The sequence below is a fragment of the Vipera ursinii genome (assembly GCF_947247035.1).
Source record: "Vipera ursinii genome assembly, chromosome: 1".
NCBI classification, from domain to species: domain Eukaryota; kingdom Metazoa; phylum Chordata; class Lepidosauria; order Squamata; family Viperidae; genus Vipera; species Vipera ursinii.
Window position 1 is genome coordinate 254,712,239 of NC_139512.1, and position 26,709 is coordinate 254,738,947.

A 26,709-nucleotide genomic window follows, 5' to 3' on the forward strand; every position below is an offset into this window, starting at 1 on the left:
TACTTTTGTGGAAAAATATGTAAGGTTGCAATTTTTTAAAAGATGCCACTGCATATGTTATTAGCTATGAACATCTTCCTACTGTACTGTACCTGCTAGTGATGATTTCGTGAAGAAGACATCACCACTGCATGAATAACTCATTTTTTAATTCCCTGCTTTTCCAATAAACACACAAATGGAGCTGAAGAAGCTTCTTGAAAGAGAAGCGAAATGTTTTCAAAGACACCCCGTCAAACTGCTGGCCCGTGGGCCTATGCGTCATGGTGAAACCGCGCCCACCCCATTGCCGGCAATTGAAAAAAAGTCACAACACGTCGCGACACATCACGTGACATTGCAAGTTTGACACCCCTGGAATAAACCAAGAAAGTCCAGTTGCCTTTTGGAAAAAGTAGCTTTGGGACACACAAATGGAAACTTGCACTTTTTAATGCTTACAATGGATATCTGATAATAAAATAAGCTATGTTACACTAGAAATTCAAGAAGGGTTTCCATGCTGAGATTCAAAGGAAAACAACTTGAGTATTGCTGAAGATTTATCATTTCTCTGATAGTAGCATATTTACTGTGCTAGTTTTTTTTAAAAAGAAACCATTCAAAATGCCTCTATATTCTTGAATGCATTGTAAAGGAAAGTTGTCTCTGGTAAATGAGAAATGCCTTTAAACTATTAAAATTATTTTATATTCCATTACAAAATTAAATGTATTTCAACTTTTCTCATGAAGCTCCAGAAAATCTTTCATTTTGAGAAATGCAATATCTTGCCCTGTTATTTGGGAATTCTGCAAATTAAAACCGTAACCTGTCTTTTGGGTATCAACTTGATAAGGTTGCTGCCTAGATTATGACATGCTGTTATTGGCAAACCCAACCTAGGCCTGGATTTATTTATTGTGTAGGCTGAAAATGTATTGTGGAAATGAATTTGTTGATTTATAAAAAGTTACAGCATTGGAGAGCCAAATTAAAATCCATCTTGTGTGATGCAAACTCAACAGGTAATGTTGGACCCACTTTTGCCAGCCAAACTTACATAGTTGTTCACATAAAATGAAAAGATATAATCACTCGAGTCTTTTTGAATTCTTGAAGGCAAAGGACTATAAATCAAATAAACAAATCACAGTTTGTAGTTTTTAATGGATTATAGGAACCCAGATACTGTAAATAACAAAATGCAAACCTGGTCTAAATGTTTTTCTGTGCTGATACTTTATTTGCCACCATTTTCTTGCACTGGGTTTAGAATTGTTAATAATGGAGCATGTTCAGAAAAAGACAGCGAACATCTGCTTTCTATAAAGTTGGAAGTGGATGGTTATGAAAAGAAAATCCTCACGCTGCATATCTACTTTTATGGTAATAGTGCTGACTTCTTACATGCTCTTTCTTTGGTCCTATCAAACAAAATCAAAAACTTAAGAGCGTTTCCTCCTTAAAGGCAGTTCAAAAATTCCTTATCGTTCTGTAAAAAAAAACACACACAAATCCTTTGAACTTTAGTTTAGTTACACACTGCATTCTCCAATACAGTAAGAGAGAAAAATGTGTAGTTTATTATGTGTTAATTGTTTCTATTTAAAGTTTTCCTCACGTTATTTCTGCCTCACAGTAAAACAGCAGATAGATAAAAATCATTGGGGTGACTTCAGTGCCATTAACAGATCAATTAGCAGATCAAAAATCTGTTAATCTGGAGCTCAAATGGAAGAAGGTTGTGCTTTCATATTGCAAGGAGCTTTTGTTAAAAATATATTCATTATTAGAAGCATGCAGATATCATCTGATCCATGTTTGGGATTTGAACTGGAGCTGCAGAAGCAAAAATGCCAAATGTCAGAGAGTTTCAAATAATAGCAAGAAGCTTTTAAGATCATGAGGTTTTTTTTAAAATGAACATTAACTTTGTTTTTCCTTTGGTGACAGAATGAACTGTAATTTGCAAGAGTAATAATTTGTTTTGTGGCAAATATCCTTGACCCATTTCAGAATGATATTAAAGGATTTGTACAAAGGAAAGGAAATTTCAAATACGGATAGTCCTCGACTTACAACAGTCCATTTAGTGACCTTTCAGAGTTACAATGGCACTGAATAAAGTGACTTAGGACCATTTTTCACACCTATGATCATTGCAGCATCTCCATGGTCATGTGATTAAAATTCAGATGCTTGGCAATTGGTTCATATTTATGACATTTGCAGTATCTTGAAGTGATGTGATCACCTTTTGCAACCTTCTGACAAGCAAAGTCAATGGGAAACCCAGATTCCTTAACAACTCTGTTATTAACCTAACAACTGCAGTGATTCACTTAACAACTGTGGCAAGAATAGTTGTAAAATGGGACAAAACTCACTTAACAAATGGCTTGCTTAGCAACATAAATGTTGCACTCGTTTTGGTCATGAGCTGAGGACTACCTGTACCCATCCCTAAATAAGATTGAGCTGATTGTTAAATGTTATGGTGAAAGCACAGAGCATGAAGTCTCTGGTCTTTTTCAGGTGAAGGGGCTAATATGATGAGGAATTAGAAGGCAAACGGCCTCAGTGAAGACTTCCCCTCATCCAGCTGTTGACATGGGAGTGATCAGTAGAGATCTACTGTACTTGTGGTCTAACTGCAAAACTCACTCTGATTTCCATTCAGATCTGTCAGTTGCCACATCCAACACAGTCCAACACTCTCCAGGAGTTGAATATGAACAACCATAGCTATTTGTTTTGCCTCCCCCCCCTACTCCTCTCTCAGTCTTTTTAGCATAGCTCAGGGGTAGGCAACCTTGGCTCTTTTATGACTCGTGGACTTCAACTCCCAGAATTCCTGAGCCAGGTATGCTGAGGGGAAAGGGAGAGTTTTCCAAGCTGAGCCATACTGGCTCAGGAAGTCTGGGAGTTGAAGTCCACGAGTCATGAAAGAGCCAAGGTTGCCTACCCCTGGCATAGCTTATAAAAAAGAAAACAAAAAGAAAACCCAATCCAAACTACTCCAAACCAAAAGAGCCCACAACTCCCTCAGGTAAAACGAAAGGCTTTGGGAATGTTCCAGTTTGCACGCAATTACTACTTATTGCCCAACTTTGGAGATAATTAGTTTAAGCAAGCTCATCCCTTGAATGGTGCTCATAATTCTTTATATGTTGCAGATTTTACACATCAAGGCAGGGCAGATATCTTCTGGGGTTTCCCTACCACCTGAATACAGCTAGTCTTTATTTAGTGACTCCCCTGTTCAATTATTGTTTGCTCTTATGATGGTGATGAAAAAGTAATTTTGTGGCCAGTCCTTGCATTTATGATCTGACAGATCCGTTAAGCAAAAGAAAGTTGAAGTACAATCATGAACACTGTTGTGGTTTCATTTTAGCAACTGGTTCACTTAACTACGTTGCTGGTCCCAACTGTGGTCACTAAATGAGAATTACTTGTAATACCTTCCCAGTTAGCAGAAAACAGGACAGGCCTTCAGTGCATGTAGCCAGTTCACTTTCTGGAGGCAAGTTCAATAGGCTTTTTGCATGAAACAGACAAAACGGAAATTATGATATATGGATTTGATGATTAGTAATACTAATAGACTGTTGAACAATGGATGATATGTTGTAAGTGCAAAAGAAGTGATGAGGAATATACAGCCATAGTATGATCTGCTTTCTCACGGTGTAAATTTATGTACAGCAAGCAGGCAGCTTTTAAAAGATCAGTTTCCATTGCTGGAAGGCAGTGATGCCATAGAAGGGGATGGGATGTTAATTATTTTTTTTCTAGTTGCAAGCTAAGATTCTTTGTGCATTATGATTGCATGCATTTCTCCAAACTCCTTTGAGGGAAGAGTGGTGGCATACCACAGCAGCAATGTGGAATAATTAAAAAGAATCAAAGAGAGCCTTTTGCAACTTTGGAGGAAGGAAGATCAGACTACTACCAATTGACCCTGCTTTTAATGTAATGTTTTTTTTTGTCTTTTGTGCCAGTCCATGGCTTTGGAAGATCTTCCAGGACCAGAAGAATTTCTTATGTGTATGGTGGAGAGCTCTTTTATGTCCTGGCAAATAGATAGATAGATGGGGAAGAAATGGAGGTAGTGGCAGATTTTATTTTCCTGGGCTCCAAGATCACTGCAGATGGGGACTGCAGCCAAGAAATTAAAAAATGCTTGCTCCTGGGGAGGAAAGCCATGGCAAATCTAGAAAGCACACTAAAAAAGCAGAGACATCACCCTGCCAACACAAGCCTGTATAGTCAAGGCTATGGTCTTCCCAGTTGCAATGTATGGCTGTGAAAGTTGGACCATAAGAAAGGCTGAGCGCCAAAGAATTGAAACCTTTGATCTATGGTGCTGGAGAAGACTCCTGCGAGTCCCTTGGACTGCAAGGCGATTAAACTGGTCAGTCCTAGAGGAGATCAACCCTGGCTGCTCTTTAGAAGGTCAGATCCTGAAGTTGAAACTCAAATACTTTGGCCATCTAATGAGAAGGAAGGACTCACTGGAGAAGAGCCTAATGCTGGGAAAGATTGAGGGCAATAGAAGAAGGGGATGACAAAGAATGAGGTGGCTGGATGGAGTCACTGAAGCAGTAGGCGTGAGCTTAAATGGCCTCCAGAAGATGGTAGAGGACAGGAAAGCCTGGAGGAAAGTTGTCCATGGGGTCGCAATGGGTCGGACATGACTTTGCAACTAACAACAAATGGTGGAGAGACTTCCATAAGGTGTCATAAAGCAGAACCAAGGGTATTTTATTTTTTTTGCACTGGCACTCAGAATATTCCTGGAGAGAGGCTGTAGGGAAGGTCACAAATGGATCTGAGCAAAGCCCTTCCACATTTTTTAAAAAAAGAATTCCTGCCAGCATTGTTTAAAAAGCCAGTCTTGTTGGCTACTTTTAACTAGCTATTTTAACTATTAACTGTGTTAACAACCAAGGTATGTTAAACCCCCCCAACCCAACATTGTTGAGACTTTACTCAAGAATTAAAATGGGTGGGCCCAGTCGAAGCATTGCCAGTGGATAAGATCTTGGTTTCTGTAGAAGGCAGATAGGCTGCTGGACTGAGGATCCTGTTCAAAACATCTGGCACTCAGTCAACATTAAAAGTGTTATTCTCCTAGTACTGGATTTGAGGATACTAAACATGCATAACTTGCCGACAAATTATAACCACTCAAATGGAAGCAGGTATGGTCTTCTGAAATAGGTTTAACCCAAAGCAATCAAGGGACTCTCTTTCATCATGTATTCTATTTTCTCTTTGGATAGGCACTTTATACACTGCCATTCATACTATATCAGTGGAGGGAAGTATAGTACTGTACTTTGGAATGTAAATTGAGTTAGCAAAAGTTTATTATTTTCATTTAACAATAATAAGAACTATAGGATTTGATTTTTTTTAAGGTCAGTTGGCAGAAATTAAAAGAGTTTAAGAGGAAACTAGCTGTGATTTTTTTAAATTAAAGCTATGATCTCAGCTCCAGTATTCAAAAGAATGTTTGGGTTGATTAAACATTCTGAGGTACCTTGTCATTTAATTCCAGAGTTGTGTCTGCACTTTGGACTGTTACTTTCTGCAGTTGGTTTCTGATTAGTAGACTTAATGGTTTCATAAAAACAAAATACAGCAAACACTGTAAGTCTGAAGTTTGTTTTCTACTGTGCTTGAGGAAAAAGCAGGAGAGTAATGGTATTACAATTTTGACCTCCAAGATAAGGAGTTAAGTTACAGATAAATTTTAATTTAATTTTAATATGATATTCTGAAGCAAAATCTTTTTATATTCTTCTGGTTTCCAAACTAATGCTCATTACTTTAGAAAGCCCTACGCTTTGTATATCATTGAGAGGCAAGACTGGATCAAGTTTTTTTTTAACCACAATGTGTTAGTTAAATAAGACACAATCTGCTGGGTTCACACATCACATTAATAACACCAAATCTACTGTATCATGGCTTAATTATGTGAATCCAATAAAGGCAAAACAATGTAGGTACTGTATGCTATATTAAGGAGATGCTGAAAACCGAAATTGATGGAAGGAAAATGCAGAATTTGAATGCAGAATTTCTTATATTTATATAGAAATGGTTGCATTCCTTAATCATTTATTGGACAGTTCCTTTGTAATGTGATCTGGATATTAAAGTAAAAGCTATATAATTGTATTAGTTTAACCTAGTCTAATAATCCATTTAAACAGGGAAACAGTAAGCCTCACAGGCATAAGAAATGCTGGAGATGTAAAATTGTATTTCAAGCTATGCCAGAATGAATCATAAACAAATCTACTCAATAGCTGAGTTCGGTGCTTATATGGTATTATGTTCTTACTGTTTCAAAAAGACTGTCCTGCTATTTAATTCATAGGCTGTTCATTACTAGGTTTTCTTAAAACCAAATCTCATCACAGATATGTCTTCCAACTAACATAACTATTGCTGCATTTTTTCTAAGACAAACTCATAATGATCTAGAGAATGGAATGGGATGGGATGGGACGGATGGGACTGGAGAGGATGGGATGGGACAGGACGGGACAGAACAGAATGGAATGGAACACAATGGAAGGGAACAGAATAGAGCAGAACAGAACATAATATTCTTTATTGCCCAAGTGTGATTGAACATACAAAGAACTTGTCTCCAGTGCATAAGCCTTCAGTGTACATAAAACAAAGTAATATAATCACAATAATGATACCAATAAGAGAAGGTAGTACAACAAAGATGAGAAGGATAATGGTAATACAGCCATACTACATGGGTAAATATCCTTCGATATAAGACAGTACTGTGGTAATTAGGTATTTATCAGAGTGATGGCATGGAGGAGAAAAAACTGTTCCTGTGTCCAGTTACTTTGGCATACAATGTTCTCTAATGGTGTCCTGAGGGGAGGAGATGAAATAGTTTATGTCCAGGATATGAGGGGTTTGTAGATATTTTCTCAGCCTTCTTTCTGACCTGTGCAATATACAGGTGTAAATAGAATAGAATAGAATAGAATAGAATAGAATAGAATAGAATAGAGTAGAGTAGGGTAGGGTAGGGTAGGGTAGGGTAGGGTAGGGTAGAGTAGAGTAGAATAGAATAGAATAGAATAGAATAGAATAGAATAGAATAGAATAGAATAGAATAGAATAGAATAGAATAGATCTGGAAGGGACCTTGGAGGTCTTCTAGTCCAGCTCCCTGCTCAGATATACAACTATAAATAATATTTGTAAAATAAATATAAAAGTATAAATATTCGTACGTATATATTCTACAGGTGTAGAGTGAAAAGAAGTTCCTCACAACACCCAAGAAAAGAGAGAATAAGAACATTTATAAAAGAACAGTCACTCAAGATTGAACTATAAATTAATGGAGGCCATGTTTTTCAACTAGCCATCGTGCATCGTTGGGAATATTAGAAACAAGAAAGACCAAAATTGTGCATAATGAAGTATTAACACTTTTTTCCCCTCACAGTTCTGTTTACTTTTGATTTACAGTCCCAAAGGTGCTTTTTCATGAGGCAACTGGGCTTTCTTTTTTGTCTTAGAAGATGTTTTGCTTCTCATCCAAGAAGCTTCTTCAGCTTCTTGCTGAAGAAGCTTCTTGGATGAGAAGTGAAACATCTTCAAAGACAAAAAAGAAAGTCCAGTTGCCTTATGAAAAAGCACTTTTGGAACAACTATGACTTGGTTGACTGAGAATCTCTATAGACATTTATGATTTACAGGTTACTATTTAGTCTAAATTGGATGTTTTCATGCTTGATGAAATATATTTAACATTTTGAACTTCAGTCTTCAGACAAAGTAAAATTGTAAGAATAGAAGTTTATCACCACAGAAAAAGTAATAATTTCTTTATAGAACTCTTCATATCATTATTATCAACAAAGACTGCTAGGACCCATAATCTTTGTTTAGAAAGCTCCCCCCATACTCAGTGTTAAACAGATTTCATTGGATTTATATAAATGAAGCTTTATTCTTATGCAGATTTGCTTTCCATTCACAGGCTGGCATGCAAAATTTATCTTCCATGGAGATATCCATAGGCTGATGTGATTAATCTAAAGGCCAATCCTTTACAAAATCCAGAATCACTTATAACTTCAGAGAAACATACATGACAATCATATCTCAGCTACAACCCGCTATATTTTGCATTAACTGGCGTGTATTGTATTGAATTGGTCAGCTTCTACACCAAATAAGAAATGGTCAGAAATTTGATATTGGCAGACATTTTTCAGCAGAGGAACATTTTGGTACTCTCTCCCAGATCTCATGATGGCCAGCTCTAAGATATTATGAAGTCTGATTTAATTGAAAAATAATTGAGGCTGAATTTATCAGGACGATGAATAGTTTCTTATGGATTAAACAGAGGTCACGTTTTCTTAATGTATTCTACTATTAGCTATTTAAAACAAGTGTCTACATCACAAATTTATTAGTGGATACTAATTAAATAAATAAATAAATAAATAAATAAATAAATAAATATATTAATAAATTAATAAATTAATAAATGGTGGCTCAGTGGGTTAGGACGCTGAGCCTGTCGATTAGAAGGTCGGCAGTTTGGCGGGTTGAATCCCGAGTTCCGCGTAACAGAGTGAGCGCCTGTTACTCATCCCAACTTCTGCCAACCTAGCAGTTCGAAAGCACGTAAAAATGCAAGTAGAAAAATAGGGACCACTACGGTGGGAAGGTAACAGCGTTCCGTGCGCCTTTGGCGTCTAGTCATGCCGGCCACATGACCACGGAGACATCCTCGGACAAGCGCTGGCTCTTTGGCTTTGAAATGGAGATGAGCACCGGCCCCTAGAGTTGGAAACGACTAGCACGCATGTGCGGGGGAGCCTTTACCTTTACCTTTATCTATAACTGTTAACTCTCACTCCTTTTTTCTTTTAGTGTCTCATCCTAAGAACCTTCAAATTTTAAATTTCATTTATATTATGTATATGCCATCGACTTCACAAGGATCCCTTTCTCAAGACTGCATCCCATCCATCTGAAGATGTGGCTGTGCTTATGCTGTAATAAATCTGCTATTCTTGAATGCGCCACAATACTTTTAGTTGGTTTTGCTTTAGGAAACCATTGTGCTCTTCCACACAAAACGGAGGTGTTAAAATGACTAATACTGTTACAAAGGTATCCAAGTATCCAAAAAAAATCTTCAGCTATTAATGTCCTCCTCAACTTGTCTCTAACCCACCATAAGACAAATTCTACCCATGTTTATCTGTTCCATGTCAAAAATGGTGTTTTCCAGTTTGTATCTGCTCAAGCAGTGCTGTCTGGATTGTCGCTAGCACTTCACTTCCCTGTACATAAACTACTCAGTTTCAATTGGCTTCTGTGTACCATGGTAGAAGGCCCCTCCTCTCCAGTGGTGGGGTTCAAATATGTGAACAACCGGTTCTCTGTGTGGATGCCGCTTCTGGAAGTCCGTTCTGGGCCTGGGCAATAAAAAATTAGCTACCGGTTCTGCTGAACTGGTATGAACTGGCTGAATCCCACCACTGCTCCTCTCTGATCATTGCCCCTGATCATAGCCATTTTATTCCACTCTACTGGGCTGTCTGCATTCTGCAAGGGCAGCCAGCTCAGCTTTTATTAAGCTAGTCATTCTATCTGTTTTGTTTTCCTGTTGTTTTCTTATTGGTATGTTTAACAGCAACCCCACAGCTGTTCTGGGCTGTTACCTGTTGCCATGGCAATCCTTTCACTGTGTCCTCAGTTGCCTACTTTTCAACCTTGTATAGCTCTTGCCTCATCATTCCACTGATGTAAATGCAAAAGAAAAGTGAAGGGGGAAAAAAAGAGGTTTTGTGCCTGAAAAAGATTTGCATCCATATGTATATCCAGAGTGCAGGTGGTGGGAGCAGCCAAGAGACTTCATTTCCTGTGAAAGAGAAGCCAGCAGATTTCCCTCCATGCATGGAACAGGAAATGGTTTATTTGAGCATATATAGAACATGACTCCCCCTTTCTTCAGAAAATAATGCCAAGTCCCATGCACATTTAATGTGTGCATTTAAGCCTCACAGCTATCTCCTTTTTGTTTTAAATATTCACTTATTAGAGAGCCAGTCTATGCAAGTAATATATCATACATATCAATGCTGTTCAGTTTTAGAGTCCAGTGTTGATCAAATTGTATTAAGTGCACAGAACATGTAATTTTTCTTAGAAGCAATGGCAGTCTACTCTCCTTGGGTCTTATTTGTGCTTGACAGATGGTGAAACCTTAGAGGGGGAAAGTGGGGAAAATGAGCTAAAAGGCTGAGAGGATCAGTCAAGGAAAGGGAACTGCCCTTAGAAGAACGTGATTAGGGCCCGCTTTCTGAGCATAAGAGGGCGGGGTACCCACCAACCAAAGCCCAAGCCAATCACCATCCAGATAAAATACTTGGCCAGCATTTTTACCATCGCTAATGAATGAATTGAAATCTGGGCTGGAATTTCTTATGCCAGATTTTGCAAGCTTTAAAGCCGCTCTGTAGAACAGTTCGGTCCTGTAACTTGTAATGCTGGATTCAAAGATCTTTTTCAAACCTTCCAGAGCTATATGCTAGATGAATAGCAATGTATTCATAAGGAATGTAGAAGGAATACGACCTATGCATATTTGGAACACAAGAACAAGTTGCCAACCGTTTATTGGATTTAGCACCTAGTTCTTGGCATTCCAAAGACCCGTAAGTCCTCTTCCTCTTATGCTCCCTGTGAATGCATTGCTAGTTATGTCCCCCCCCCCCCGGTTTATGAGGTGTAGGGTTGGAAGGGAGGCAAAGACTTTGATATGTTTAAGGAGCCCAGGAGTGAAGGGAAAACCAGTGGAGGATTCCCTGCAGTTGAGGCAAATTGCCCCTTTGTAAGGCAAAGCTGTAGGGCATGGGTGTCAAACTCGCCGGGTCATGTGATGTGTCGCAATGTATTGCGACTTTTTTTTGCATTGCCAGAGCTGAGATGGGTGCAGCCTTCGTATGCTGCAACCAGCCTGCGGGCTGGCAGTTTGAGACCTCTGCTGTAGGGCTATTTGCTAAGCTCTAGCAAACCTCCCCAACACAAAGTTCTATCAAAATGCCAACACCATATTTATGACATTATGTAATCAGTGAGGTGTTTATTTCACCCAAATGCTGACTCTGGGCCTTTCTCTGGAGCTCTTCTATGCTGCCTGATTTATTCAGACTAATTAATTACAGATCTTTGATTGCTGCCTGTGTTTTCACCACCAATTACACCCCAACATTAAATGAAATTAAACAACTATTAAATAAAACACTTGAGAGGGGGGAGGAGGAATGGAGAGAATGATAATGTGTTTTAAAGTAAATAAAATATTTAATTTACTAGTGCGGCTAAACCTAATTTGTACGGATGAAGATTTTTCCACATGGTTACCTCTTTCCTGATACAGATGGAAAGCACAATACTATTCAACAACGAAGTTGAAATTAGAGATGGGGTTGATTCCAGTATAAACATTTCAGTTTGGCATTCTCTATAAAACTGTACACTCCCATTTTCCATTTACAGCAGGACTAACAAATTTTTTACTTGAAGGCGTTCTCTCTCACAAAGTAAAAAAAGACACAATTGCTTTCTGTAAGCAACCTAGCAGAGAAATCACTGCTGCCCTAAAACAATTCTAGAGCTTATAATTGTATAAAAACAGTACTGTACTATCTAGTGTACCATAGCGATAATCTTTGTGACATCTGTTATTCATTAGGGCTGTGCAGCATTTTGGATTTGGAATTAACACAAGCATGTCTTTAAAGCAGTTGTATCTGTTCTCAGAATTGTTTTCTCACAATTTACAAGATTAAAAAACATGGTAGCAGGGCAGTTTGACTAAACTAAACTAGCTGTGATGTGAAGTGAAATAAACAGATAGGTCCTCCTTACAGAAATGTGCATAGTTAAAACTACTATAAACCTGTATATAAACCATAATCAGAAAAAATGGGTTTAAATGAATACAGTATATACAACCTAGGAAAGCTTTTCTTTATTAAAATGATGAGTAGTCTGATGGCAGAATATTCATCTGAGTACCTTGGTATTTGCTCTGCCCTTTTATTATCAATTGAAATCAATAATCCAGCAATAACTCTTGGATTATGTTTGGACTGATTGGTATATTTTTCATTAAAGAAATCTCCAGTATTTCCTTGCCTTCCATGCACCACTAAATTCTCTAGTCATTAGTCTGTAAAAAGGAGAGTCTACTTTGAGCTAAATTTGACTCTGATGACTTCATGGTCACAATCTTGCAATAATATGGACGTGATTTTCCATTATTTTTACCCAAGATGGTCCTTTTTTAATTTCCCATCTAACCTACATTTATAGGATTTCCTGGTGATCTCCCAGGTTTCGCATTTTGAGATCTAAGGGCGACTGGATGCTACCTTAGCTTCTTTTTCAATTCTCATCGATAAATGCCAACTGAATTGTGCCTACATAGCTTATTTGTCTCCTGATTTTTTAGCTCCTTCTCTTTCGGTTCTATTGTTTTGCTTCCTATTCTATTCCATGTTCCCCAGCCTGTTTTTAATCCCCCATTATTTTCTGTCACTGTATAAATCTAGATTCATACATTGTGCTAAGCCATGCTGTAGTCTATTTGGTTTAGTGTACTTGATGAGGTCTCTACACTAGCAGCCTTTCCAACAGAGAATTTTTCAAAATACTCACAAAGTCTCCATATTGTCCCAATCTGTAGCCTTCAGATGCTCTCCATTGTACATATGCTTGTGAGCAGTGGTGGGATTCAAATATGTGAACAACCAGTTGTCTGTGTGGATGCCGCTTCTGGAAGTCCATTCTGGGCCTGGGCAACAAAAAATTAGCTACCGGTTCTGCCAGACTGGTGCAAACTGGCTGAATCATACCACTCCTTGTGAGCCTCAAGCTCAAAGGACACTTCAGCCAATTATTTCATGCACTTTGTCAGTCTGAGAAAATTTGATTGTTTTGTTGAGTCTAAATATGTCTCTATACTGTATATGCACTTTATGTATGTTCTTGCTTTTTGTTAATTTTGAATGTCTTTAATAAATGCAGTGAGTCTTCATCTTCAAAGATAATTTGAAAGCATCATAATCAACAGAGCAAAATAACAAGCACAGAGAAACTGAAGCTTGGCAAGCTACCATTGTAATATCTTTCCCCCCTCCCCCAAAAACACAACTTTAAACAGCTAAAGGCAACTTAAGATTGCATGAAATATGAACTGGCGATGAGATATAGTCAGTACCACAAAGACATAATGTAAGAAAGAAGTTGGGGCATATATGTGCTGTGGTTAAATGCAAGTGGATAAGTGTCCCTATTCAATATCTCAACTGAGAGAATACCAATCAATTATCTTTTTACCATCTGTTATTAAAATTGAAGTAAAAAGTATTTGTATTAATATCTCATATAAACAAATCAAATATTTGTCCACATGTATTTGTGCATAGTTATCGGGCAATATGCAATGTAGTCCTCTTGATGGGCTGCTATCAGCATGGTTGAAAAAGACCACTTTTAAAAACTATTAATAAAAGCACTGAGAAATCTCAGAAGCATTTATGGAGCTTCTCAATCATCCAACTCATGGTTGTCCCAGAGGTGCTTTTCAAAAAGCAACTGGACTTTCTTGGTAACTTGGTAATAACTGGACCAAGAAAATCCAGTTGCTTTTTGAAAAGCATCTTTGGGACTCAGAAGTCCAAAGATGGACTCATTACTGTATGGTATCAGATATATAATGCAGAATAAAGAATTGACTTAAATAATTTATTTTTAACTTCATAATTGGCTAGTATAGCTTTGTAAATTAGCATTCTTGTGCTTCCCATATGATGAATGTGATTAAACACATACTGTAACACTGCAAAGTCATCATATTCATTTTGTAATCTTTGATAGTTTATAAGGGGGAAAATTGGACTGAGACAGAGAATTATTACAAAACAACACAAATTTGGGAAACAATAGAATAGCAATAGAAGATTTCAGTAGCAGTCATTCTCAGGGCAACATTTTAAATATTTTTATTGCCAAAACAAAATCAGAGGAATATTTGATTCAAAATTATTTCTAATACAGATATTTAATGCAATTCAGCTATTTGAGAATGTATAAATAATATTAAGGATTAATGTTACCAGTTTTTGCCATTTACATGTCAGTCAGATAAGTAACATTAGTATTGCACATATTTATATGAAAGAGCCCACTAAAAATGCAATTATAATTATGGGATAAAGCTGTTTAGGTCATGCAGATGGGCTTGCTAATTTCCTTTTCTTCTCAGTTTCCCATAATTTAAGAAGCTTAAGGATGGCAGCTTGAATTTTAGAAGTTGATTTCCACTTAAAACTTTGACAAACTACAATCTCAAACATCTGTAATTTCCAATCCATACAAAGTCATTTCTTAGAAAATGACTAAGAGTGACTTAGAAAACTAATGCCAGTAATTCATGGCAACTTGAATTATTTTTGTATTGAAATAATTTCAGAAGATCTCACTCAATACATTCTATACATTGTAATCCATGAAAGTTTATGTGCAAATAAATGGACTAGTCTTTAAAGTGCCACCAAAAATTGGTTTCACTCTAGTGCCAAAGTCATGGTAGATGTTCTGTACAGATGTCAAGTGATCTACAAGTATACCACTGACATGCATTGGTGACATACAACTCATGGTTTTCATGCAGGGCTGCTGCAAAACCAGTTGTCATTTGAGCAGCACTACTAGTTCTGTCAATAGTACCGAAAAAGAGTAATCAATATATTCTAGTCGTATATGCCTTTTTGTTACCCTAGAGCAGTGCCTCTGAGAAAACTTATAGTTATAAAAGATAGAAGAAAAGTTGATTAAAGAGTTCAGTGGAATGGGATTACCCCATTGAAACTGTGGGTGATGTCCTGCTAAACTGCCTCTTTTATAGAGATATTCAGGCTATATACAATCAGAATGTGATATTTAAGTGGGACTAAGGATAATCATCACAATCTCATATTAATTGATCTAGAATTAATGATCACAGATAGCATAGCTATGTTTTGTATACTAGCTACAATAGAACATAAATGAGTCCTTCCAGAGAGTTAAGCATGAGTGTAGTTTTGTGTTAATATAATGTTATATTTGTTCCACTAAATGTTTGTTATATTATGCTTCATCCACCAAATAATTCTTCTCTGTGATGATCCCTTAATTAATAATATCCCTTATATTATATCCACCTATATTAAAAAGCTTTCTCTCCCTTTGAAATCCAAAATCAGAATCAATTTCATCTAGAGAGGAAGAAAAATAATGGGATTTCTTGTTGTACAGGTGAAACTCGAAAAAGTAGAATATCGTGCAAAAGTTCATTTATTTCAGTAATGCAACTTAAAAGGGGAAACTAATATATGAGATAGACTCATTACATGCAAAGCAAGATAGTTCAAGCCGTGATTTGTCATAATTGTGATGATTATGGCATACAGCTCATCAAAACCCCAAATCCACAATCTCAGAAAATTAGAATATGACATGCAATCAATAAAACAAGGAGTGTACATAGAACAATATCGGACCTCTGAAAAGTATAAGCATGCTCAGTACTTGGTTTGGGCCCCTTTTGCAGCAATTACTGCCTCAATGCGGCGTGGCATGGAGCTATCAGCCTGTGGCACCGCTGAGGTGTTATGGAAGACCAGGATGCTTCAATAGCGGCCTTCAGCTCTTCTGCATTGTTCGGTTTCATGTCTCTCATCTTTCTCTTGGCAATGCCCCATAGATTCTCTATGGGGTTCAGGTCAGGCGAGTTTCCTGTCCAATCAAGCACAGTAATCCCACGGTCATTGAACCAGGTTTTGGTGCTTTTGGCAGTGTGGGCAGGTGTCAGGTCCTGCTGGAAAATGAAGTCAGCGTCCCCATAAAGCTCGTCTGTGGAAGGAAGCATGAAGTGCTCCAAAATCTCCTGGTAGATGGCTGCATTGACCCTGGACTTAATGAAGCACAGTGGACCAACACCAACAGATGACATGGCTCCCCAAATGAACACAGACTGTGGAAACTTCACACTGGACTTCAAGCATCTTGCAGGGGGTGCCTCTCCATTCTTCCTCCAGACTCTGGGTCCTTGGTTTCCAAATGAGATGCAAAAGTTGCTCTCATCAAAAAAGAGGACTTTGGACTACTGAGCAACAGACCAGGTCTGTTTTTCTTTAGCCCAGGTAAGATGCTTCTGACATTGTTTGTTGTTCAGGAGCGGCTTGACAAGAGGAATACGACATTTGAAGCCCATGTCCAGGATCCGTCTATGTGTGGTGGCTCTTGACGCACTGATTCCAGCCTCAGTCCACTCCTTGTGAAAGTCCCCAACACTTTTGAATGGCCTTTTCCTGACAATCCTCTCCAGGCTGCGGTCATCCCTGCTGCTTGTGCACCTTTTTCTTCCACACTTTTCCCTTCCACATAAATTTCTATTAATGTGCTTTGATACAGCACTTTGGGAACATCCAACTTCTTTTACAATTACCTTTTGAGGCTTTCCCTCCTTATGGAGGGTGTCAATGATGGTTTTCTGCACAACTGTCAGGTCAGCAGTCTTCCCCATGATTGTGATTCCTACTGAACCAGACTGAGAGACCATTTAAAGGCTCAGGAACCCTTTGCAGGTGTTATGGTTTAATTAGCTGATTAGAGTGGGACACTTTGAGCCTAGAATATTGCACCTTTTCACAATATTCTAATTTTCTGAAATTGTGGATTTGGGGTTTTCATGAGCTGTAAGCCATAATCATCACAATTATGACAAATCACGGCTTGAACTATCTTGCTTTGCATGTAATGAGTCTATCTCATATATTAGTTTCCCCTTTTAAGTTGCATTACTGAAATAAATGAACTTTTGCATGATATTCTAATTTTTTGAGTTTCACCTGTAGCTGAGCAACCTGGTCTTCCTGAATTTTATGTCCTCTAATTTCTTTTGATTCAATCTGGACACCGCTTTTCCTTGCTTTTCAGTTCTTGCTTTCCTTAATCTATTTAATCCTGTGCTGCTGGAGCAAATCTTAGTTCCCATGTCTTGGCTCATTTCCAAAGTCCTGCTATGATCAGTTTTGCAACTTAAGACTTGCAGTGACACTCTTGAGTCCTGTGAGCAACCTATAGGTAGTATACTCAAAGTAGCCATTCTGAAGTGATCAATAATAGGCTGTCTAGAAGTGTGAGGAGCAAAACCAGCCTCTATCAAGCCCTGGACTTCACTCAAGTGAGATGTAGAGGAGGTACAAAAATATCATGGGTACTTTTGGTTGAATCATATATAGTAAATGGCCTGGGTCTGGGGTATTTGAGGGAACACCTGCTGCCGGCATCAAATGCCCTTCGCCCAGTGCGCTCCCACAGGGAGGGTCTGCTCAGGGTCCCACCGGTAAGAGATTGCCGGCGGGTGACACCCAGGGATAGGGCCTTCTCAGTGGGGGTGCCTGCCCTCTGGAACCAGCTGCCAGTGGAGCTGAGGACTGCCCCCGACCTCCGGTCATTCCGCCGGGGCCTGAAGACCTGGCTCTTCGAGCTCTCGGGCCCAGGCTGAGGAGTAATTTATTTTAATCGGGGTTTTAATTACACAGGGTTAGTTTAATCTTTTTAAAATTGGTTTTAACTTTTGTATTGCTGGTTTTTTAACTCCCTGTAAACCGCCCTGAGTCCTCAGGGAAAGGGCGGTATATAAATGTAATAATAAATAAATAATAATAAATAAATCAGTAGTAGCAGAGCAGCTCATCTACTTACTTCTAGAAGTTTTGCCCTTCCCATATACTGATGTTATTTCATTATCTTTCAGATTTGCTCAGTTTTGTAGCCCCACCCCCAATAAAGCACATTTAAAGTGTTTTCCTTCACTATTTACCTTTAATTAACAATTCCCACACTGAAAAGACACAAAGGGTGGGAACATATAAAACTGATGAACATTAAAAGGCAAGTTTCTTAATCTTTAACTTTTTTGCAGGCCTTTTGTCATACAGGACAAGGCTGCTGTTTCAGCACTATAAAAAAACCAATAAAACCGAGCTAAGGGAAATACTTTGAACATTACTTCTAGCATGTCATGTCTAATTACATTTCCACTGTAGGTTGTCTACATCCAAAGAATATGTAGGAAGAATTCTGCAGAGTATTTGTGTGGCAGAATTAAATGTCATAACAGCCAGTATATGTGTTTCAGCATGCTTTCTTCACTCCACCATGTTTCATTATTCTAGTGGGTTTCCCCCCCCCCCTTTTTTCAGATGCTACATTCCAGCTTGGAACATTCTGTGAACTGATTATGTGACTCTCATAAACCACTTTTTTCTAAGATCTGGTACCACTGAGCCTGACTAATGGTCAATATCTATTTAGGAGAGGAACAGTGTTTGAACTAGGAAACAAATCAAGAACATAATTGGGAGGCTTATTCTTATTTCAGGACCTAAAAAAAAAAGACTCGATTCACATGGAATTTTTTTTTAAATAAGAAAAACAATGTACCTGTTTGGAATTAATATACACCCAAATGAATTTTGATTTATAATTAAACCCATTCATATAGCTTTACCATCCTGTTTAGCTGATTTTGTTTGGTTTACCTTCTGTTTTACTGGATTTAGTTTACCTTTCATTTATTTTATTTATTTATTTTTATTTATTTTAATTCCATTTATATCCCGCCCTTCTCCGAAGACTCAGGGTGGCTTACAAGCTTAGCAGTAGCCTTCATTCTATGTATATGCCTGCTTATTAGGACTTTCACACACACCCCAAGCAGCATTATTACAAAGTCAGCTTAATTGCCCCCAACAATCTGGGCCCTCATTTTACCTACCTCGGAAGGATGGAAGGCTGAGTCAACCTTGAGCCTGGTGGGACTCAAACCTGCACTAATTGCAGGCAGCTGGTGTTACTTAAGGAGGCATTAGCCCACTGCTCCACCAAGGCTCTTACCCTTAGAAGCTTGCCCTCTCCCTATTTCTAGCAACCAGCTTTTCCATCAAAAAAGCATGACAGTTTGAAGATAGGCCAGGGTTAAATTTATAAAATTTCTAGTAGATTGGACCAAGTGAAGGCAAAATAGAAATGAGTGTGGAGACAGATATTCACACTCATTTCTATTTTGCCTTCATTTCTATTTTGCCTTCACAAGCAGATGGTGGGTGCAATTGTACAAAGCCTTGCCACTTTATACTTATCCTCATGCCTACCCTTTGAGAACCTCACCCCATCCACATCTGAACTCCCCTGAATTCAGGGGGATAAATATTTGTACAAAACAGTCTACAAGTCAGAGTTCTCCCTGCTGCTGCTACCATACATTTCCCTACTCTTCCCTTCGATCCCAGTCCATCCAATTCACTAGCACAAGAGGACAGAGCTGGTGCACAAGAGGAAATTTGTGGCACTTGTTCAAGGAGCAGATAGCAGCTGTGGCTGATGTGTTTGTGTGTGTGTTTTGCACAAATAGATCTTAGGTGCTAACTGGTGAACCAGGAGGCTTTGTTTATAGTCACTAATCCCTTGGTTATTTCTTGGCTGGATTATTGCTCTACATGGGACTGACTTTGAACACCACTGATCCAGAACACACCAGGTTGCTGCAATACTGGATATCTATTTTATTTATTTATTTTTATTTTATTAAATTTATATACCACCCTTTCCCGAAGGACTCAGGGCGGTTTACAGGGCATTTAAAACAACCAATACAAAAGTTAAAAACAAATTAAAAAAGATTAAATCATCCCTAGAATTAAAAACCCCAGTTAAAAATTCTCAGCCTGGGCTGGAGAGCTTAAAGAGCCAGGTCTTCAGGTCCCAGCAAAATGTGAGGAGGTCGGGGGCAGTCCTAAGCTCCACGGGCAGCTGGTTCCAGAGGGCAGGCGCACCCACAGAGAAGGCCCTTCTCCTGGGTGTTATCCGCCGACAGTCTTTTATCGGCGGCACCCTGAGAAGACCCTCCCTGTGGGAGCGCACTGGACGAAGGGAGCTTGATGCCGGCAGCAGGTGTTCCCTCAGATATCCCGGACCCAAGCCATTCAGGGCTTTATAGGTCATCACCAGCACCTTGAATCTCACCTGGAGGGCAACCGGAAGCCAATGCAGCTCGTGGAGTAGAGGTGTTACATGGGAGTATCGGGAAACCCAAATCACAACTCGCGCGGCCGCATGCTGCACCAGCTGAAGCCTCCGAGTGGTCCTCAAGGGCAGCCCCATGTAGAGAGCAGTTTGTCAATGTAAAACCATTGTTGGGCAGGCTGCACTGGTTTCCAGTTTCTTTTGGGATGTAATTCAAGGTACCGGTTATCCCCTTTAAAGTCTACATGGCACAGAGCCAGGTTATTTTGGGACTGGCTCTCCCTGAGAATTTCTGCCCAATCCACCAGATTGGATTTAAATGTTGCCTTTAGTGGGACATAGAAAGCATGCCTTTTCTGTAGCAGCCCCTCCCCAGTGGATCACCTTCTTCTTGAGATCAGGTCCATGTCTATGGAGATTCTCAGTCATCCAGGTCATGGTTGTCCCAAAGGCACTTTTTTCAGGAGGCAACTGGACTTTCTTGTTTTTCTTTGAAGACATTTCACTTCTCATCCAAGAAGCTTCTTCAGCTCTAACTAGATAGTGTGGGATGGAAGGATTCATATTCCTTCAGACAGCTGGTCATTTGCGTTCTTTGAGAGTGTCACTGATGCCATTTGGAGGTTTCCCTGTGTCCTCAGGGTCACCTGAGTAGTGTGAATGTGTGTGGAGCCTTCTTGGCTGCGGGATGTTTTTTTCTGAGTCCCTTCACTGTTGAAGACAGGCACAGGCTGTAGGGAATGAGTCTGTGATGTCTGCATCTTGAATTGAAGTGCAAATGGTTCCTGTAGTCTGCAATGTTGTCTGGAAATCTGTTCATACTCTTCACCATTCAAAGGGTGTTCAACCCAAAGCGCACAGCTAAGTGTCTATGGAGATTCTCAATCATCCAGGTCATGGTTGTCCCAAGGTGCTTTTTGGCTTCCCCCCCACTCTCTTAACTTTTTGGATAGCTAAAAAGAACTATTTTTTCCCTGGCTGTTGGGATAGTAAGGTTGGAATATCGGGATTGGATAGATGAATAGATATATATATGATCTTTTGTTTTACTGTCTATGGTTTTATCATCATTATTAGTCACCAGAGTTGTATACCACATGATGGGTGACCATATAAATCAATAAAATAAAATAGACAGAAGGTGCTATAACAGTTGTTCATCACAGCTAGATAGAGAAGTAAAACTGACAGCAAGAAAAAGAAAATGCAGAGTGAACAAAATTCTAATTCCACTTTGCTAGGATGTGAGCCTTGGTGAGATAGGAATCCAATGACACCAAAATAATACAAAGTACATTATGGTATTACAATGGTATCTCTTTTGTATATATATCCATGTTCCTCTGCGTATGCTTATATGCTAAGCAATTTGTCCAGCAATGTCACCTCTAATACAAGCCAGGACTGATAAGGTTAGCTTTGGATGCAACTTTAATGTTTCTAGTTCAATACTATTATTACCTAATACAGTAGGATTAATTCTTACTACTAAATGATAATTTACCAGCCAAAGCACACTCAAAAACTCAAAGAAGTAGTGCAAAATTGGAAGATGTGGAAAGACCTGGCCCATAGAATTGCCAAGAGTTGGACATGACTGAATGGATAACATCATCATCATCATCATCTTCTTCTTCTTCTTCTTCTTCTTCTTCTTCTTCTTCTTCTTCTTCTTCTTCTTCTTCTTCTTCTTCTTCTTCTTCTTCTTCATGTAATCTACTGGTAAACTAATCATATGGAGTTCATGAATGTGTAGAATGAGCTTTATTTACCCATTGATACTAGATCATCCAAGAGTTTTGCCAGGTTATTAGGGGTGAAGAACAAGCAGGATGAAAGAGAACAAATCAGGGTCAAAGGATAATTCAGAGGACAGGATCCAGAAACAATCCAATACAAATCAAAACAAGATGGGATCCCATCACTATATATAGACAAAGAAAAATAAGAAAGATGAATCCAACAAGGATCCCATCTCAATCCAAGGCCTGTAAGAACAGTTAGGTCTTCAAGGCTTTACTGAATGCTATCGGGATGAGAGCCACATGGATTTTAGATTCTAAAGAGCAAGCTCTATGACAGGCAGAAACCTTGGGAAATAGTCCCTCAAGTAACCTGGCTCATGCCATGTAGGGCTTTATAGGTAATAACTAGAACTTTGCACCCACTAGCAACTGGTGCAGCTTGCTGAGCAGAAATGTTATGTGGGCATAATGGGGCATCTTCCCTGACCACTATTTTCTAGACCAGCTGAAGCTTCAGAGTAGTTTTCAAGGGCAGTTCCATGTAAAGGACATTGCAGTAGTCAAGTATCAAAGTAACTAGAGCCTCTTGATCTACGAAGCCACACAATCTGTGCACTGGTGCACCAGATGGAGCTATGCCAATCTCCCCCTTGGTCAAAGTTGCCACCTTACTTTTGAGCAGGAGTTATCAGTTCAGGAGGACTCCACCAGATGCTCAGATGGAGCTCACCTGTTATTCAGCAATGGCAATTACCTTGCATTGGGGCTAGTAATCTTTGAGGATACAATTGTGCATCATAATGCTTTCTAAGTCATTCAATCAAAGTCACTAATAAAATTTGTATTATAAATTTAAATTGAGAGCATTGGACTCGAAACCAAAAGACTTTGAGTTCTAGTTCTCCCTTAGGTACAAAGCCAGCAGGGCCAATCAGTCCCTCTCAGCCTTAGGAAGAAGGCAATGGCAAGACATTTCCAAAAATGTAGCCGGGAAAACTGTAGAGACTTCTTCGTGTAATTGCCAAGAGTCAAAACTGACTTAAAGATACCTAAATAAGTAAAAAATAAATAGATCTAAAAACCCAATTAACTGGAGAAAAGTTTCTGTGCACAGTATGGTTTGTGAAGACATTAATATATATGTTAAACATTAATAGGATGCATGTATTTAGTTAATAATAATTAAAAGCACAAATTAGAAGCAAATTTCCACAGGATTTCCTAGAGAAACATGTATGGTTAAAATTTCCTATGGAAATAATAATTCCTTCTGCTTAGACTGCATCTTTATTCTTCCTTGCCTATAGTAATAAGGGCTTGCCTATCTGTACAGAGATGTGGATATTAACTTGACCCAGATTTAATTTCCAACTAAAACAGTGCCTGGTGCTGGCAGAAAAATATTTGCTTGGCTGCAATTCCTTAAAAGTAAACATTTGTGGTGAAGCCTAACCCAATGTAAAAATGTGTAGGGATAGGAAACCCAAATTAATCTTATTCATCCATTTAGGGGATTTTTGTGAGCTAAGATGTTCAGGTCTTTCTACTGTATATCTACCTCACCCAGCCAGTCAAGCAGTAAATGTATTGATCCTGGGGGAAAGAAGTTAAGCATAGGTTTTGGTCTTTGATTTTTGATTGAATCACTGTCCCATATATTTTCTTATGAGCATTCTTTTATGAATGCTTGCTAGAGCAAAAAGGCAAGATAAAAATGAATAAATAAATGTATTTTTTTCTGATAAGGCATACTAATAAATATGAGCTATTACATATTGCGAATATCTCATATCCAAAGCAGATATTTTACTCAATAAAAAACAAGGTATTCCATTTTTAACGGCTATTGGCAAATACTAACAAATGTATGCAATTTGCATCCAGCATTGGTGGCGGGGTGGTGGTGATGCATACTTATAGCAATGCATCTATTTAATTCAATCTTCAGTTGGAGTTCCTGTTTAACTACTTGTCAGATTTTAGAGGTCTTTTCCACCCTGAATATGAATATTGAGGATTTCACAATAATTTCTTATTCATGAAAATAAGAAATTCAAACTGTGGAAGAATACTACAATGACAATAATAATATACAGTATTTTTTTTATAAATTCTTCTTTTGCTAAATACTGATTCAAAGAAAGCTTAGCTGCAAACCAAGATGTTCAATTTAAAATCTGCTATACAAGTATCTATTAAATTTAGTATGGTAGTAATGAACCAATGCTTCAATCCTGGGAATTCATTTTGGGCTAAGCTCTGCACACTTTCTAGGTTATTGTCCAAATTCTCTTCTTTCCCATGACCTCTCTGTCTTAATTTGCCTCCTACACAATATCATTGTTACAGGATATAGTTTCTCCCTCCCGAGTCAAGTTGTGTTTTCCCCTCCCACCTCAGCTGTGAATTACACTTAAACCAAAATCAATTAATGACAAGTATCCAAGATGGAAATAAAACCCACTTCATTATCATTATCTCATACATTTTACATCTTCTTGAGTAAATACTTATAATTTTGTGTCATTAAAGTACACTCTTTATTTTCATAAAGGTAGAAGAACATTTTGCTGCAGATGGTCTTCAGCCATTTATTTTCTAAAGTGTGAGTGTTATGAACTTACACTTAGCAAACAATTGTTATGACAAAAGTCCTGAACTCTGTGGCAATAACTTCCAAACAAGCAAATGAAGTATTGATGAGGTTGCACACAAACATTCTTCTAGGTGTAACACAAAGTCTATAGGCTAAGGTTCTGTACCATACTACAGTTTTGAATTCTACTCACTAGGATGTATAACTACTTCTAGCATTATACTTCCAAATTGGGAGAATAGAATAGACCCATGTGATATAATCATAGAACCTTAATACAAAGCCTTATTTTCATTGGTGTTCCTAATTTGTATTTAAGGAGCATACAGTCCTGTACACACATCCTTTTCATGTGCAAAATCCTTTCTTTTACACCATAGTTGGTATGGTATATTCCCTTGTTTCTAAGGGAATTTTTGAAGGTTAATCACACGGTGATACCAACCCTAATAAAGGTTTTGGCTGAGAAAAATAACAATATTATAACAATCAAGAAATACTGAAGTTAAAACAAAGAAAATAGTTCTTTTCTCATAAGAATACATATTTTGCAGTTAAACAGTATAATAACTTTTAGAGGTCAATTGACTCACACAGATCAGTGTAGGATCATGGGACTGTGTGTTCACACTGAAATGAATGGGTTGAACTGTATATTCATGCAACTAAACAAATCCTTACTGTCAAAGACAGTGAAATCACCAGATTTTGTTATTTAACTTATTTTTCTCTCTCCCGACAAACCAATAACTCTTTCCTCAAATCTTCCTGCAATTCCAGAGGCCTCAATCTCAATCTCAACACAAGTACAAACTTCTCTTTCAAAGGGAAGGTGGTACTGTAAGATAGTTTACTTGAAACTGTTTGGTAGGCCAAGTTATTGTTTTTTTCATGAAAAGCCAAGTGAGTTAACCTGAATTTGTAGTACAGTACTGCACCAGGAGATGCACTTTGGAATTTGAAAGGGAATCTTTTCTAGCAGCATTTAAAAAGCCTTACAATCTTCCTAGCCCCACACTTCTGCTTTCAAATGGAGGACATTTGTATTACCCGTTTGAAGTCTTAAACAAATATGAGAGAAAGCATACAAAGGAGGAGAAAGGTCAACAGACAGGAGAGTGACTGTACCTCAGCAAAATGCGACCAGCTCGCAAAAGCTATAGCTTGCTGCTGCCCTGTGAGAAGGCTATTGTCTTGGCTACCGTGGGCTGAGCTCTCTTCAGTGTCAAAATGAAAAGCGTTGTCCTCCGCCGAAGCTGAGCTTAAGGAGAAACATCCCAGGAAGGAGAATATAGGAAAAATCAGGGTCCAGGCCAAGATCAAAGCCATCTCCTCCCTTTACATTCAGCAGGGATCTTCCAGTTTCTTGTTTCTTGCTTCTGCTTTAATTGCCTTCCTGGCCCACTTGCTTGAGTGGCGCCTCAGTTATTTTAAGTATCAGCTTCCAGATGTGGGACTGCTAAGTCAATTTGCAACAGTTCCTTCTCAGAAGAGTGCCTTTGCTTTCTTTCTCACTGGCTTTCGGAGTCTGGAGTTCCTCTTTCTCCCTGGAGGCTCTGGCTGAATAACATACAGATGGGCAGTGCTTAACAGAGAGTGTCAAAATGCAGATTGTATTCCAGGAAAGCAGCCCGAGCTGCGCTGCCACCTTATCTCCCCTCAGTCAGGATACAGGCTGAGTCTGGATTCAAAGCTCTGGCTTCCGCCAACTTTTTCAGGATCGTCATTCCCCTTTCCCCTTCCAGCTTGAGAGCCACCCACGCAGCATTCAAGTCAGACCTCCCCACGCTTCCTCTCACATCCCCTGCTCAAAACTTAATAAGACCTTGCTGATGATGGCTAGCTTACAGGATATCTTTCAAAGTATCACAGACATGGAAAATTTGAGATGGGTAGACCCACAGTCCTTCTGAGGATATGGAGATATGATGTTCTTTTTGTCATTTGAAAACTTCAAGATGAAATCACGTACCCAAGAAGTCTTAGATCCAGGATCTTTGCTAGAAAATGGGCATCTTAACACTCTTTATTAGATTCTCCTTTTCCCCATTTCTTCTCATCAAATCTGATCGCTGAAAAAAAATTCATTCAGTACCGATTTAGAAAATGGTTTCATTATGCAATTGCATGAACTTTTATTTACAAAGACCAACTTGTTTTCCTTCTCAAGAGATGCTTTGTGAAGTGGCTGAAACAAGGCTGGTAGTGTATAAAATTCTGCCA

At 38.6% G+C, this 26,709-nt stretch overlaps 1 protein-coding gene across 1 annotated transcript in view; it reads right to left on the reverse strand.

Annotated features, from left to right (window-relative positions):
• LAMA4 (laminin subunit alpha 4) overlaps positions 1-25,824 on the reverse strand; it is a 102,003-nt gene extending 76,179 nt beyond the window's left edge. Inside the window, exon 1 of the mRNA XM_083373630.1 lies at positions 25,615-25,824. Coding sequence (XP_083229756.1) covers positions 25,615-25,815 — 201 coding nt within the window. The 5' untranslated portion in view covers positions 25,816-25,824. The remainder of the gene's footprint in view (positions 1-25,614) is intronic.
• Positions 25,825-26,709: the final 885 nt, after the last annotated feature.